The sequence below is a fragment of the Peromyscus leucopus genome, chromosome 3 (genome assembly GCF_004664715.2).
Source record: "Peromyscus leucopus breed LL Stock chromosome 3, UCI_PerLeu_2.1, whole genome shotgun sequence".
Lineage (NCBI taxonomy): Eukaryota > Metazoa > Chordata > Mammalia > Rodentia > Cricetidae > Peromyscus > Peromyscus leucopus.
Window position 1 is genome coordinate 38,622,309 of NC_051065.1, and position 16,714 is coordinate 38,639,022.

The 16,714-nt window shown below is 41.9% G+C and overlaps 1 protein-coding gene across 1 annotated transcript in view; it reads right to left on the reverse strand.

Annotated features, from left to right (window-relative positions):
* Positions 1 to 16,714, reverse strand: part of Fbxl13 (F-box and leucine rich repeat protein 13) — a 216,205-nt gene that overhangs the window by 195,323 nt on the left and 4,168 nt on the right. Inside the window, exons 2-3 of the mRNA XM_028890932.2 lie at positions 4,374 to 4,477; positions 3,873 to 3,963 (exon numbers count right to left, since the gene is read on the reverse strand). Of these exons, the coding sequence (XP_028746765.1) occupies positions 3,873 to 3,963; positions 4,374 to 4,477 (195 nt within the window). The remainder of the gene's footprint in view (positions 1 to 3,872; positions 3,964 to 4,373; positions 4,478 to 16,714) is intronic.

Consider the following 16,714-nt stretch of genomic DNA (forward strand, 5'->3'; position numbering starts at 1 on the left):
CCTTTGCTCAGCAGGGATGAGGGCATCCTCACGGCTGCATAGAGTCTATATATTCCAGTCATGTGCAATTACACAGAGTCATTTTAACAGGAGATAGGAGCAGGTGGACACTCAGGTAAGGGTGCCATGACTCTCCCCACTCATGCATAAAGGGAGTGTAAACAGTCAACAAGCAAAGCTGGGGTGCTCTTCTTGCAAGGGGGTACAGCTGAACTACCCCAGATAGCAATTATTTGGCTCAGAGGACTGTCACTCACAACACTCACTAACACACAAGTTTCTAGCAAAGGCCAGGGCCTGTCCTGGGTATAGGGCCTCCAGTGTATGTGGAGGGCTGGGTCTCACTATGGTGGACCTGGCACTGACCTCTAAGGCTGAGCCTGTCCCAGAGGAGGGACAGGGGAGTCCTGTTCCCTGCTGTACTGCCCTAGGTTGAGGGAGGACGGTTGCTCTCATCACCCAGCCTGTCTGCAGGAACCGGCAGGGCATTAGGGGTTGTAGGGTTTTCCAAACACTGGCTTGCACTGAGGCAGACCTAGTACTGACTGTCCAGTCTAAAGCCTGAACTTTAGCCTCTGTCCTCTGGCAAAGGGGGTGGTGTAGCACAAATCTTCAAAGGTCTTACTAATAAAAACAAACCCAGAGCCAGTATTGGGGTGAACACTGAAAGATCAGAGAAGTAGAACAAGCTACATACAACCTCACCTGGCCAACTTCTCAGCTGATCTTGTTTCCTCAAACTGAAAGCTGAACTGCTGCTAAAAGCTTAACCAGGCTCTAGTTCCTGGTCCTCAGGCCTTATATACCTTTCTGCTTCCTGCCATCACTTCCTGGGATTAAAGGTGTGTGTCACCATGCCTGGCTGCTTTCCAGTGTGGCTTTGAACTCACAGAGATCCAGACTGATCTCTGCCTCCCAAGTCATAGGATTAAAGGTGTGTGTGCCACCATTTTCTGGCCTCTATGTCTGTCTAATGGCTGTTCTGTTCTCTGACCCCAGATAAGTTTACTAGGGTGCACAATATATTGGGGGACACAATATCACCACAGGATGGTATCTCCCTGGATGCTGAGCTGCTTGAGGTTAGGGGACCGGTTAGATAGGCAACTGTGTCCTTCCTGCCTTCAGTGACCCTTTGTTACACTGAAAGCCGGCTCCATGGTCCCTCACTTGGCTTCCCCAGCATTTGGGCAGGCAAACGTGTGTAGTCTGAAGGATGTTTGACGTGGTATGTCTGTGGGACCACCACTAGAGCGCTTCCTTGGCTGCCACCATGCTCTACCCTAGTATTGCATTTATGTTCTCTACAGCCATCTTTTCCTGTCAGGGACACACACCTAAGGATTTTTAAAAAATTAAGTGTAACTGAAGATTTCCTGTGTCCTGGTTGAGAGATTCTTCTGTCCCATATCAGAAATAAGTCCTAAGATTGGTCTTCCAATACTCTGACGAGAACAGAAGGGAAATAAACTAGACATGCAATGGGATAGCTGTCGTTCAGACTGGATTGCAGCATTAACTGTGACAGTCTCTCACTTTCCTGTATGTTTCAACTTTTCCATCGTGAGAAGTTTCCAAGTATCCTCTCTTGTCGTTAGTAGGCACATATGGAGGGGTTTTTTTTTTTTTCCCTAAGAAATGGGAATTGAGTCCATGGGGTTACTCTATTCCTCACAAAGGTTGAGTCTCTCATCTTGGGTTGCATAATTAAACTGTCTTTCTGTCTGTGGTTATGAAAGCAATTTCAGCTTTTTAAGAGCATCTTTTTGGCTTGCCCAGTTCCCTATGTCCAGTCTTCTAAGTGACAAGACACATTATATTTTATGAACAGGCAGATATAGGTAGCCCTACTGTGTAAAACTGTACAGTGTGAGATTGTAAAATCCTGCAAAGCAACCTTAAGCAATGTGAGATGTAATAGTTTGTGACCTTTAAATTTTTGTGAAAATCAGCCAGGTGTGGCAGCACATGCCTTTAATCCCAACACTCGGGAGGCATAAGCAAACAGATCTCTGTGAGTTCAAGGCCTACCTGGTCTACAAAGCAGGTTCTAGAACAGCCAGAGCTATTACACAGAGAAATCATGTCTTGAAAAAAAAAAGTAAAATCAGTAAAATAAAGCTAATAAATCATTTTAATAAAATCATTTCAAATAAAGCTAATATTACTATACAATGATTTGAAATGTCAAATTCACTGAGGATTAATGTTCATTCTTCAATGTTGTTATTTTTAATATTTTTTTTCTGAGTGTAAAAGAGTGAATTAATCTACATCCAACCTAGGCTGAGCTCTCTAATTAAGCAACCCAGAGCACCTGGAGACTCACATTTTTATATCTAAGACATTTTCTTCAGTGTTGCTAAAAGGTCAAATCTCATAGTTACTTTTGTGTCAATTTATTATAGCATGTGTTCTATACCTTGGCAAATTACCACACTCCTACCAAGGTCTGAATCAGCTTCCATCAGTTTTTTCCTTTGTGCTTTAATATCACAAAGCATATCTATTTTCCAGTAGAACTTTAGGTTTGAACTGTTGATGCCTCTTGGAATTCTTCCCAGTAGTTTAAAGATTCCATAAGGACTTCTACAGACATTGGTGCAACCTGATTTCATGTCTTCTGTGATCCTTGTCAACAAGAAGTTTACTCACTCTCTCTCTCTCTCTCTCCACCATCAGTGTTTTCAAACATGTTAGCCTGTTTACAGCAATGGGTTGGTTTTTTTTTTCAATCAAAATAACATTGAAAGCAAACTTACTCTAGAGAGAAAAGATGGAAATGGAGAGCCCAGAATCCTGTCCTCTGCACCTCTCTTTTAGTCCCTGAGGTTGCCCCCAAATATCTCCAAGAACATAGCATGCAGATATCTGCACTCTGTAGTAGATCAAAGCTCTGTAGTTGATGAAGTGTTACTTAATCTACACGCCATAATGCACATCAGTTCTGATCAAATGCATGGGTTCTAGCCCATGCACTGGTGCCTCCAGCTAATCCCAGACTTGGCAGAACATCCCAGTCCTCTGCATCTGTTTCTCTGTTGCAGAACACTGAGGATTAAGGCTAACCACAACCCATCCTTGTGTTCTGGGGTCTCAGCACTTACTTTGAATATGACTTTGATTGCAATTTTCAATGTCCAACTTTACTGAGAGCCCCCAAGTTTTACTTGGACTTACATGGGCCATATCCCTGGCATTACCAAATGCCATACACTGTCCTAAGCATATCTAATTTTTGTTTACATTTCTCTCTCCATGTAATTTTTGCCAACACACACACTGCTCTAAAAATCTCCAACTCCTCTATTATTCCCATTTCTCTTTAGAGGAGTTGCTGGAGCAGGCTCCTCATTTCAGGGACAACCAGAACTGGTTTTCAAGTTCAATCTCATTAACATTTTGGTTATAACTTTATAAGCATGATTCCCTGTATCCTCCTTCATTGGGGCCACCAGCAGACAGTGGAGGGAACACAAAAGGGAGTAACTAGGAAGGAAAGAGACTATCCCGCTTTAAGGATTCCTCTAAGGCTTTTGCTTTGTTTTTGAGAGGATCTTGCCAAGGAGCCCGAGTTGCCCCTCAATCTCTCCATCCTCCTGCCTCAGCCTCCTGAGATTACAGGGTGTGCTGTTAAACCCAACTTTCGGAATGCTATTTCTGCCCATGAGAGGAAGAGAGGAAGAGAGGGAGAATGGCAGACAGTCAGAATGGACAAGTTTGGTTCTGTGTGTGTTGTTATTACTTTTCCTGAATGGCCTCAATTCAAAGGAGATTCTGACCTCATGCATCTGGCCCCCTGTAAAACCTAAAATCTGTTTGGGTATTTCCATCGGAACTTAGGAAGTGTTTTGAAGTGCTTGATTAATTACCAGCTGGTCATCCAGTCCAAAAAGTTGTTCCAGGTAAGTTTCAGAAAGTCTTCGAATTTTTGGTTTCAGTGATGGATCAATGCACATGTCCCTTTAATAAAATTACAAAGCAAGGTCAAAATTAATTCCATTTTGAAGTAATTCTCTAACCGAGTCACTGATTCTCGTGTGTGTATGAGGAGTGGGAGGGTGCTTCCCCTGAGGAGGCAGGTCAGCATCACCAGAATTTGCCAAGTTCCTGAGAACAGTGTGCCACCTTTTCTCATCCTCACCTTGAAACATTCTGTCCTAGGAGCACAAATGGGAGCTTACTCTGTTCTCACACTGAGAAAATCAGTCAATATATTGTTCACATTAAATCTTGGGAACCTAATAGCCTATGGAGGGATTCTTTAACAAGCCCCTGATTTGAAACGTTTATTGGCAAGATCTTATCATGATACTATACAAAGTTCTTGGCCTTCAAAATACTTCCCTAACACACAACAAAACAACACTTACCAGAGAAGGTTTTCCAGACCATTTTGAATGATGACTATGATCATGTGCTCTAAATACCTCAGTGGATCCTCAGGACATGTCACAAGTAAACCACATAACAGAGCCTGGTAAGAAAAGGAGAGGAGATGGAGCCGGTGTTTCTGCTTTCACTCGGGTGTCTCTTCGTATTGACTGTGTGGACATGCTGCTCAGTCAAATCAAAATTCAGTACGCCTCACCTGTCCAGAAACCCCACAGTAACACAGGAGAAGTTGCTGCACAGTATTTTGTGTTACGTGAGAAATTTTTTGTACAACTCCAAAGATAGTTACAATGTTTAGATCCGTAGTTTCTACCCTTTTTAAGAATGAGGAGCCAGTCAGTGGTGGCCTTTAATCTCAGCACTTGGGAGGCAGAGGCAGGTGGATCTCTGTGAGTTTGAGGTCAGCCTGGCCAAAAAAAAAAGAAACCATTTATTTTTTATTGATTCTTTGGGAATTTCACATCATCCACCCCATCCCACTCATTTCTAAGTCCTTCCCTGTCTGCCCTCCTCCCTTGGGGCCTCCTCCCAAAAGAAAAGTGAAAAAAAACAGAAATAAAATTTTTTTAAAAAAATCACTTGATTCCTCTGTCTTGCCCGCCTCTCTATCACATATCCATTCATTGTAGTGGCACTGGGAGCTGCAGTATGTCACACAGCACACCCTTTTGTCCACTCAATTTTACTTGCAAATGTTCATTGCAATTAGTCATTGGTCTGGTAAGGAACCTTTTTTAAGTTAAAAAAAAATTACTCAAGTCAAATCATAAGATGACTGATAAAACCCATGGTCAAAATCTATTGTGGAGATAAATGCAGGCCTCGCCCCTCATCAAGGAAACTTCTCTTTGCAACAGACAGAGACCACTAAAGAAAACCACAACCAATCAAAATGTAGTATTGTGGAGCCCAGTACCAATGGATACATCGATAAAACACTCTCATGCCTAAGGCTCAGGGAACATTGCAGAAGAGGGTCAGAAAGACTGTAAGGGACAGAGAAGCAGGCAGTTTGCTGTGGGAGTGTGTTTCTTAGTAACATCAGAAGCTACATCCATAAAGCCTCACCAACATGAGCTGAACAAGGAGACACCAATGGACATGCCCAGCTGCTTAGGGGAAAGCACACAAGGCCTTGACCCTTCACAAAGAACTACAGCCAACTGAGAAACAATGGGAGCAGGAGAGGTGGTCCTCCAGGGAAGAGGACACCAAATGGTTGTCCAGTGCTAGATGACCAGCCCTGAAAACATACATGCAAGCAACATTATACAGACTGAACAGATTGCATTTAGGAATAAATACACATATAGTACAGATACATATATGCATGCAATAACAATTAGAACAAAAGGCCACGAATTTGAAGGAGAGTAGGGAGGGGTATATGGCAGGGTTCGAAAGGAAGAAAGGGAAGGCAGAAATGTTGTAATTATATTATAATCTCAAAAATAAAAAAAAAAGAAGAAAAAAATTTAAATCTACTATGGGGCTATGGCGGGGTTCAATGGCAGAGCCCTTTGCTAGAGCGTGGTAAGGCCATGGATCTAGTTCACAGCAGTGGGGGTGGGGGGTCTAGTGTAGATTGGAAAAAACATTAAAATGCATTTGTATTTTACCATCCATGATACTTATAGAGAATATATATATATATATATATATATGTATATATATTATAGCATACATAATATATATATTGGGGAAATGTGCACACAGGTCGGCAACAAATAACTTAATAGATAATTAAGCTAGTAATTGTTTATTATTAATAGATAATGTTCTTTAAAGCACATATGTAGAACACAGAAAGCTGCTGCAGTGTTATTTTCCCGTAGGAGATCCCTGTGAGAAAAAAACTTCCCATTAAAATAATATCAACGAGACACAGAATTACTGAACATCTCTGCACTTAGGGCAGAAAAAAAGGCTCACATTGCACAGGCAACAGAAACCACCTGGAAATTTATCTTGTTTTTCCTGGTTCCCTGTCTCCCTTTAGGGTCTGCTGTGTGTGTCTCAGCAGGAGGGAGATTTTTTTCCCTTTCCCTGACCCAGAGGCCACTCTTGTTGGCTTTCTCCTACTTCTTCATTTCAGAAACAAAATACCCCACACCTTAGAGTTACACAGAGCAGTTGTTCCCACAGTCATGGGCCAAGCGCCAACAAACATGATCTAGGGACTTGGCAGCTCTCACAGTGTCCCTCCAACCAACAGACAAAGAGAAGCAGAAACCCAGGAAATGTCCTGACTGAACTCTGTGTAATGTAATCCTCCCTTTGCAACAGCTCCAACTCCCTCTTGGTGTGCAGCCTGGTAGGACCCTACCAGCAGGATAAAGGCAAAATGCCTCAGCTTAGACACAGATCCCTTCCCCCTCTCCCTCCTGTTGGAAATAAGATAATAAATTCAAGAGACTGTGAAAACAAAGCAATTTTAAAATACACAATTCAGCAGAAAAGGACACCAACATAGAGAAAAGGCCAAAACTGCCACCCAGTAGCAGCTTTTAAACCCCTTTGACTGCCCTCTGTTCCTATTGGCAGGAGCACGCACCCTTCACAAACTCCAGAGACAAAAGGAGGGTGTGGCACTGAACAGAGTTCTTAAAAAAAAAAAAAAAAAAAAAAAAAAAAAAAAAAAAAAAAAAATCCAGGGCTAGTGAGATGGCTCAGCAGCTAAGAGTGCCCTGCTCTGTAGAGGACTCAAGTCTGTTTCCTAGAACTCACTTAGGGGTGCTGACTTCTTCAGTTCTGGGGAGCTAGCCCACTCTTACAGCCTTGGTGGGCACCGAGCATGCAGGAAAAACACACACACACAGAAAAATAAATCTTTTTTTTTTTTTTTCTTTTTTTAAGAAAATGGACCATAACAACCTCTTAGGCTCCTCCTCGACCTTCTCAGGAGAAGTTCAGCTACTTGTAGACTAAATACACAAGGCACCCTTGGTTCCCACCACAGCTGCAAGCTAAATTTTAAAAGGTGGCTACTACCCAAAAGGCAGCAAAGGACCTAATAATGGGGCTAAATCCTTCTACTCCATCAGCTTCCTGAATGGCTGTGCTGAAAAGCCCATCTCTTTAGCACTTCGCTGTACGGGTCTACAGAGCTCACGGCTCCTGCCCTCCCCACTCCACAACCCCCCTCCTCCTTCATATTTTGGTGTCTAGAGGATATTTACATCCCAAGTATTTGAATCTGTTACCTAAGGCTCTGTATTTTTAGCAAGCTCCTTGAGAAGTTCCCAGGCACACAGAAGTCTGGTAGTTAGTGGAATTTAGTTTTACAGGAATTAAGAAAGTTAGGGACTGCGCTAAGAAATATCAGAAACTGCATGTTACCTTGTATTTCCAAGCTGTACAGATAAAAAAGCTGCTTTCCTAAAAATTTATCCTGCAGAAGCCTAGTCAAATTTGGAGGGTCTTTGAAATGGCAATATAGGCATATGGAGCTAGCAGAGTTGGAAAGTTTTTTTGCAAAGAAATATGACTGTTCATTTATTCCTTGTTGTTGGATCTTCTTTTAATCTTTTGGGGACCCCACCACCCAGCTCCCAAATAAATCACACATGGAGGCTTATTATTACTTATAAATGTCTGGCCTTAGTTTGGCTTGTTTCTTGGCAGCTTTTCTTAACTTAATTCGCCCTGTCTACCTTTTGCCTCTGTGCTTTTCCCATTCTCTTACTTCTATAAATCTTACTCTTATTCTGTGACTTGCTGTGTAGCTGGGTGTCTGGCCCCTGGAGTTCTCCTCCTTCTCTAGCTACTTCTTTTTTTCCCAGATTTCTCCTTCTATTTATCCTCTCTGCCTGACAGCCTCACCTATTTCTCTCCCTGTCTCACTATTAGCCGTTCAGTTCTTTATTAGAGCGTCCGGTGTTTTAGACAGGCAAAGTAACACAGCTTCACAGAGTTAAACAAATGCAGCATAAACAAAAGTAACATACCTTAAAATAATATTCCACAACAGTTCCTAATGGACAAAATAACACAGCATGCAGTTTAAAAATTAATGAGTGGATGGCACACAGCAGCACGCCAATGAGGCAGCGTGAAGAGTGAGTAAAAAAGTCTTTTTTGGTTGCTTGTTTTGAAGTGCTAGGGACGGAAGCCAGGGCCTTAGAGAAGGTAAGCGAGGACCACAGAAGCTAACTCCTCAATGCCATCAACGCAAAGGTCTGGGGAGACGGTTCAGCAGACAAACGCACTTGCTATACGAGAATGAGGGTTACCTCTGCTCTTGTTTCCTTATGTGGGACAATGAGATGTGTATGTCATAGGACCCTCATGAGCATTAAATGTATTAATATGCACAAACAGCTCTGAAGTACATCTAGAACAGAATCAGTGCTTAGATAACGCAGCACGCGATCATTGGTATCTTTAACTATCCACTGCTGTTTACACCCTCCACTAAAGGAAAAGGCCAAAGAAAAGAAACTCAGGAGAGTCCTGCACATCACTGAAAGTACAATGTGACAACAAGGAAAAACCTTGAGTGACAGATTGTTCACCAAGCTAAATGGAAAAAGTTTGAGGGGAAAAACATGTTTAGGAAAAAATGGCAAGGAAAGAGAATGTCCTTGAACAATATATATATTGTTCAGATATAAGCAACAAGATAGTTAGCTGCCTAGCATAGCTCTGGGTGGAGGGCGGCAGGGTAGGAACAGAGACTGACTAACTTGTGAAAATTAATCATGTTTATTATGTCAGACACCCAGATAGCAGCACAGTGAATGTGTTAACCGCCTCAATGGTAACAAAAACAACTGCTCTCAGAATGCAGCAATGAAAGCAGTTCTTGGATGCTTGTGCAGCCTGTTAGAGAAATTTCCAAGTGGCAAGAAGAGAAGAAAGAGCTTATGAGTGGGGAAGCAGGAAAAGCCAAGCCCAGCAGCACAGGCAAAGTCACGGATGGAGGCAGGAAGTGGCAGACAGGGTCACTCTGTGAAGACTGATGAATTCTCCTCCAGACCCAATAGATCCCTGTCTCCTTTTATATCCTGCTGCAATAATAGAATATCACAGACTGGGTGAGTTACAAAGTCCCTCATGGCTTATGGTCTGCAGGCTGCAAAGTCCAAGAGCATGGGGCCAGCACTTAGTGAGGACCTTTGTGCTTAGCCGCAGCATGCCCAAGGCTAGAGGGGACTTGGGGAGCAGAATTTGCTTGTATAACAACCTGTCCTGTGATAACTCAGTCATCCTGAGATCAGTCCATCTGTTAGGCTCATGGTCCATGGCCACAGCTGCTGTAAGAAGTCCCACTACCCCTCCACACTGCTGCATTGGGAGCTGACATTCTAACACATGAGCCTTGTAGGGACACATTCAAACCAGAGTCATTTGCGATGAAACCCTTGTCCTTGTGCTCCTTGCCCACACCATGTACTCACACAAAAGTATGCACATGTGTAGCTTCCTACAGAACTGACTATCATCTATTTGGAAATGGTTTGTTCACATATAAACACAGAAATATATCTTTAAACAGACAATAGAACAAACAGTATAGATGTGTATACCCTTTGAAAAGAAAAGGAAAAAAGGAGGTTGCTTTAAAAAGAAAAAGTGCCACTTGAGAATCAGAGTTCCAGAAAGCCTTTTACTTTGCAATTAAAAAAAAAAAATCTGAACATTGTTGAAAGCTTTTCCTACCCCTTCCCCAAGCCCCATGAAAAGAGCCAAAGTGACACCCCTCACCTCTGAGGTGGATGTGGAGCTACTATAACATTACTTCAGTGTATGTTTCATTTTATAATTCAGTAATGAACATTTGAAAATAAATCAGCTATGTGTACCAACATTTAAACAGATGGCATGACCTTCTAACTTAGAAGCTTTATAAACATAAGTGTCCCGAGACTCTTAAAGGGAACCAACTGCTTTGACCACACAGAAGGAAACTTGGGGAATAGAAAACACCTTTTGGGACCAACATGAGGGGTCTATTTGAGCCAGAGTCCGACTGTGTTATCTAGCTGGTCTGAAACTTGTAAGACCAAGCAACTCTCCTGCCTCTGTCTCCCAAGGAGCCAGGACTGCAAGAATCCCACCATGCCCAGATCAGACTGCACAGGGGGAAGCAGCAGCCACTGGGATGGAAGAGAAGGACAATTATTTGAACACCTGAAGTCTGTGCCACCAGTGGAGGGACCATCATGTGGCTAAGCCCTAGGTAAAATAACTCCTGCAGAAATAACGAATTGGCAGCATTCTGTATCTTTAGTGTGGATTCTCCTTAGAACGACATCTGTGAACTGGCTGGCTGGGCGACAACTCAGCAAAGATTTGTCCCTGCCCCAGCCAAGAAGCTATCAACTTCTAACCGAAAAGTCCAGCAAAGCAAGTTAGTGAAGCGGTCCCTCCTCGCCCAAATCAGCAAACTGTCCCTAGCCACATTCAAATTCCTGATTCTTGTATCTCTGGAAAATGTTTATTCCGTGTTCCAAGGCAGGGTTTTGCTGTGTTCCCCAGTCTGGTGTCCGGGCTCAAGCGGTTTTCTTTCTTAACCCCTCAAGTATCCTGAAAGAGCTTCCCCTGTGCCTCTCCTTTGCACCCGAGGGGTATCTCGCCTTAAAACAAATACTCAATAACAGGATCCATGTAGCTTTTAAATAAATGCATTTCTTTCGAGCACAAATTGACAAGTGAATCTTGAAAGAAATGTAAACCATAAAAACTGTATAAAAAAAAATCAAGAAAAATTCAAGTGGCTTTAGTCCTGATTTGCAACTGAAGTTCGCCCTCTGCTGGAAAGAGCCAGATTTGCATGTTTCTAAACATTAGATTGAAATCCAACTTTACAATTTGAAATGTCGTTATTTACTCTGATACAATTGCTATGTTTATTTGTTTAATAATTTTGTAGACAGTGTATCCATAATACATAGCTCATAGATGGTCTCTCTGAAGCAGGCCTGTTTGTCAATAGGTAACATACCTAGTTCTACCAAGTAGAAAGTGAGAAATACATACCTATCTCTAATTTTTTTATGTATGCAAATCCTTCCAAAAGGGTATAATAGCATGGGCTCCTATTTTAATAATCTGCTTAAGGATATAGTGCCTTTCAGAGTCCCTCCAAAAGACAAAGAGTGGGATGCTGACACAGCAGGCACAGTATCTGTATTCTGAGAGAAAAGATGACTACAGTGACCCAGAAGAAACCACAAGTATTCACGTTTCCCACAATTCCTTGTAGGTACAGCCCCTAAGTGTTGCCATTATGCATTTTTTCTATTTGGAGTTTCTAAAATATATAGTTCCTGGACCATAAAATAATTTATACAAAGTAAACATTTTATTGCCCAAATATCTAAGTATCTGACTATTTACTTCATTTGCTTAATATATAAAACAAACACTTAAAAATATCTAGCTCTGGACTGAGAAATAGCTCAGTGGGTAAAGCACTTGCCTCACAAGATTTAGGGCTGAGTTTGAATCCCCAGGACCCATGTAAAGGCAGGTAAGTAGCACACACCTGGGATGGGGGTGAAGACAGAAGAATCCCCAAAACTCAAGGACCAATAAGCCTTGCCTCAAAAAACAAAGAGACCCTGTTTCAAACAAGGTAGAAGGCAAAAACTGATGCCCAAGCTTTCCACTGATGCACCATGACATGCATGTGCCACCCCTTATATACATGAACAAACACGCCCAAAATATTTTAAAATATTCAGTCCCAAGATCTTTTTTAAAAGGTTATCACTATATTTTATGTTCATATCTTTTGTGTAGACAACATACTTAGATGGCAAGAACATCTCACTAGATTCTAATGATGGGAAAGACTAGCTTGGTGCAAACATGAGAGACACAGAGACAGAGAAAAAGAAATTATAACCTGACAGAATTGTATTACTTTTTATTTTATACTTTTAACATTTATTTATTCATTGATTGAGTGATTCACTTATTTACTGTGTGTGTGCATACTTTCAGGAGAGCAATTGACTAAGGTACCTGTAGTTGAACTATGGCCTCAACATGGGTGCATGCATCCTAGTGCAAATGCAAGTAAGACACTGGAGAGCAGTGAAATTCCACAGGAGGAAGAATCTTCTTCAGTGAACTGCCAAAGGTCAGCACTCTTTCCTAGCTCTGGGTCTAGAATGAGGACCAGGCTGTGTCCGGCTACAAGATGCTCTGCCAGCAGTAAAAAGGGAGCTGCAGGTTGCAATTGAAGTTCATGGTGTCAGCCCACCAGGAGGAAACTCCCTGATGGGTAAATCTCAGACAGGCAAGGCCCCGAGACCCCAGGCCCCAGAATGTCTTTTCTTTCTTGTGGGAGGCCAGCTTCCAAATTTACAATGGTTCTTATGAGGAGGAGAGAGAAATAAGAATATATTAGATAGAAAGACAGCAAAGAGGAGAAAGACAGAAACATGGGATAGCTTCAGGAGGACCTGGATCAATACCCAACAGCCTTTTCCATTTATTCAAAAGGGCTTTTTATAACAATGCCAAGGAGTGGGGCAAAAGACCTCCCCGTTGCTAGATCAAAGCACATGGCAAAGCCAAGTGTAGACCCTTCCAAACACCTGGTAACCAAACCCATGATCAAATCATCCCCTTATGCAGCCCTGCTCGGTAAAGAAAGCTCAGATTCTCAGACCCTGAGTAAGTTCTCACTAGGAAACCTCTCTGGGTCTCCACAACTCCCTCTTCTTAATATTTTAAAGGGTCCCTTGTACCCCTCAGAAAGACTGTGCCTGTCTTAGGTCATCTTCTTCTTTACTAATCAGCCTTACCCATCATGGAGATACACATTCTGTCTAGTGTACTCTGTCTTAAGTTGGCAGCTAGCAAGGACTTACCCATCTCTGACTATCAGCTGCTGGCAAGGGAAAGTACAGAGCTTAATTCTTTGCAGGTCTAAATCAGGTCCCCACTAAGTGCATGCAAGTAGCTGGAATAACCACAGCAATCCCTATGGCTACCATACTCCCCAGTAAAGGATTAGAGGATGATGAAGATGAATGTCCTTTTTGAATGGGTCAAGATGTCTATAGCAGCCTCAGCTGCACCAAGTCCATTTTTAAATCAATAAACTCTTGATGCACTGCATCAAATAAATCAGTAAACTCCTGATGCAACCACATCAAACCTAAAGACTCCCTTAGCTTCACCAAACCATGGTTCATTAATATCAACAGGTTAACATAATTCTAGCATGAATATTACTATACATGTTTACAATTCTTACAAACTTACATCCAAAAGCAAACTCTCAATAGGACTATTTATACTTTACAAACTTTAGCAAACATCTAAAGTGATCTCTTAACAGAACTATTTACATTTTCCTCTAACAAGACAGAGGGTCCATGAATCATGAGTCACCATAGTTAAAATTATAGGTGAAATAAAAAACTGTTGCATCTCTGGAGTTTGAAGTTCAAAGTCAATTCTGAGACCAGTTTTAAAGTTCCCCCTGAAAGTTTGAAATCAGAGCCTAACTCGTTAGTGGCTCTCGAGTCTTTGTCTAGTGGTCCCATTACCAAAACTTGTTCCAGTGCAGCAACCAAGTCCAAACAAGTCTCTGCATTTTCCGGTAGCCTTCCCTAGGATAGCTGCCCTAGGGTGAAGGTGGAATTACCATACTGAGCTGCTGTAAAACTCTTCAAAAATCTTTCTGCTCAGCTAGGGGAATCAGGAACCTGTCTCTTAAAGGAGCCATGCATTGGTTTGTCGCTAACAACCAGAAACTGTGTGGCTCTGGGCTCCATTTCTTTCCAGCTTTCACAGACTCAGTATTATCCTGGGTATCTGTCTGTTCAGTTACGGGAACATTTAAAATCCTTGCACCTCCTGCCCTCTGCCAGCTACTTCTCTAATACTTGCTTGAAGGGGAGACATAGGACTAGCAGCAAGGGTTTGCCATGCTCTGGGAAGTTTGTGCACCAGGGCAATTATGAGCAACTTTATCATTCTGATAGATGACTCCCGAGGTGAGTCTAATTCTGCCACTACAGAAGGAAGATGAGTACCCTTCTGAAAGGAAAGACCTGAAGAGCCTACAATTTTTGAGAAAGAGAAATTACTAAGTCTCTCGTGCCCTTCAATTCCTCCCTTGTCTTATCCCAAGACTTCTGTTCCTTAAACTGAGCTTCATGGTCAAGAGAGGATGGACCCTGAGTGATTGATTTTGTAAAAGTATTCCCATTCAACAGCAGCTCTGGTGGAGTGGAGTGTTTTGTTCTGCCCATATCTGCCTCAGGGAAAATTCCCCCCTGCCACTCAGAACTCAGATCCAAACTGTCCCAAATTAGTGCCCACAGTCCAAAAGCTTCCACTGTGATCTTTTCCATCCCATGCTCCTCATAATGTTGTTGCATTTTGACTCCAGGTTCTCCCCCATGAGTCTGCGTCCAGAGTTCCATAGTCAGAAAACCAAGGACAGAGTTCCTCTACAAACTCCAAGAACCTCTGTACTTGGTCCTGTTCTACCTTAACTTCTCTGGTTTTCAAACTCTCTATAAGTGATTATTCAAATATCTATTATATTTCCCTGCCCCAAATCAGCTTCTCTTTCTCAGACTGCTAAGTCCACAGTGTCTGCTCATTCCTGGATGCTGTTTTCTGTGCACCAGGTCCAGCACTAGGGAAATTCTAATCTTTCCCTAAGTTTCTTCCTATGTAATATCCCTATACCTAAGCCTATATTTTTACCTAATTTAGTAGACAGAGATTAAGAAAGAGAGAAATAGAGACAGTGATACTTTTTTAAGATTTATTTATTCATTTTATGTATATGAGTGCTCTATCTGCATGTACACCTTTATTCCAGAAAAGGCCATCAAATCCTACTATAGATGGTTCTATGGTTGCTTGGAATTGAACTCAGAACCTCTGGAAGAGCAGTCAGCATTCTTAGCTGCTGAGCCATCTCACCAGCCCCCGACAGAGAGATACTTGCTGCAGCCTATCTTTTACTACTTGCTTCAGCTTAACTTTTAACTGCTCTGCTTTATTTATATACAGTTTTACTCCCAAAGAACAGAATACCACCACCTGATCCTTAATTCAAATCCAGACATGTCCACCTGCTTCTACAGTGCCCCCTTCTCTCCCTTACTTATTTCCTCTGTATCTAAGTCCCAAGTTCTGGTTTTATCTGTGGGAGGCCAGCTCCCACCTTTCCAAGGGTTCTGATGAGGAGGAGAGAGGGATAAGAAAATATTAGATAGAAAGATAGCAAAGAGGAGACAGACAGTCACAAGATAGCTTTGGGAGGGCCTCGGTCAATACCCAACAGCCTTTTCCATTTATTCAAAAGGGCTTTTTATAGCAATGCCAAAGCAAAAGACCTCCCACCTGCTAGATCAAAGCACACTGTACATCCAAGTGTAGACCCTTCCAAACACCTGGTAACCACGTCCATGGTCAAATCATCCCCTTATGCAGCCCTGCTGGGTAAAGCAAGCTCAGATTCTTGGACCCTAAGTAACTCACTAGGAAACCTCTGTGGGTCTCCACAGCTTCTGCTGTGCCTTTACATGTTTGCTGCTGCTATCTTTCTCTGGTATCTGGCATGGTGTGATTGGGTGTGGGGAGATCCCTACTGTTGTAATGTAGTGTATTTATTTCATGGAAACATCCCATTCTACTGAGCATTTTTACCTGTGGATTGTTATGAAGATGATTCCTCTCTAAGCTGTACTGTCGAATTAATAATAATAATAATGTTAGCTTATACAGAGTTTTGATGAATAAAAATAAATACAAGGAAATGTTATACAGCTAGGGCCTATGCATATTACCTAAGGAGCTGCATAGCTTGCAGTTCAGGTTAATGATTACAAAAAAAATTGAGTCCCACTTAGCCCAGCTAGCTTATATTCTTTTAACCATAATGTTGAGAAATGTGTTCACAGGTTTCAGAGTGCATCACAGCTGAAACAAAGCCTTGGAAATAACTTAAAGTTATACTATGGTGTTTTCATGAAACAGCTTTGAGGTGAAAAACCCAAGAAGACAATCTAAAATTTTAGAAAGGCATATAGTTGAATGAAGAACTCTTTCAGGTCAGGGAACAAGAACAAAGCAGCCCAGTTATTACTACCTGACACACTTTTCTTGCTAGGATTGGTTGATGACCAAAGGTGATGATTAATTTCTTATATCTCCTCATTTAAAAAAGAAAAACTATTGATGAGTAGGTATGTATCCTAAAGATTTAAAGTAGAGCTGACTGATTCTTTTTCATATATAAAAGTTTAAGTTTGTGATTCCTTTAAGATTCCTTATAAAGATTACCTTTCAAGGTAAGTAGTAAAGTAATTAGCCTTTTCTTTGCCACTGCAAAATG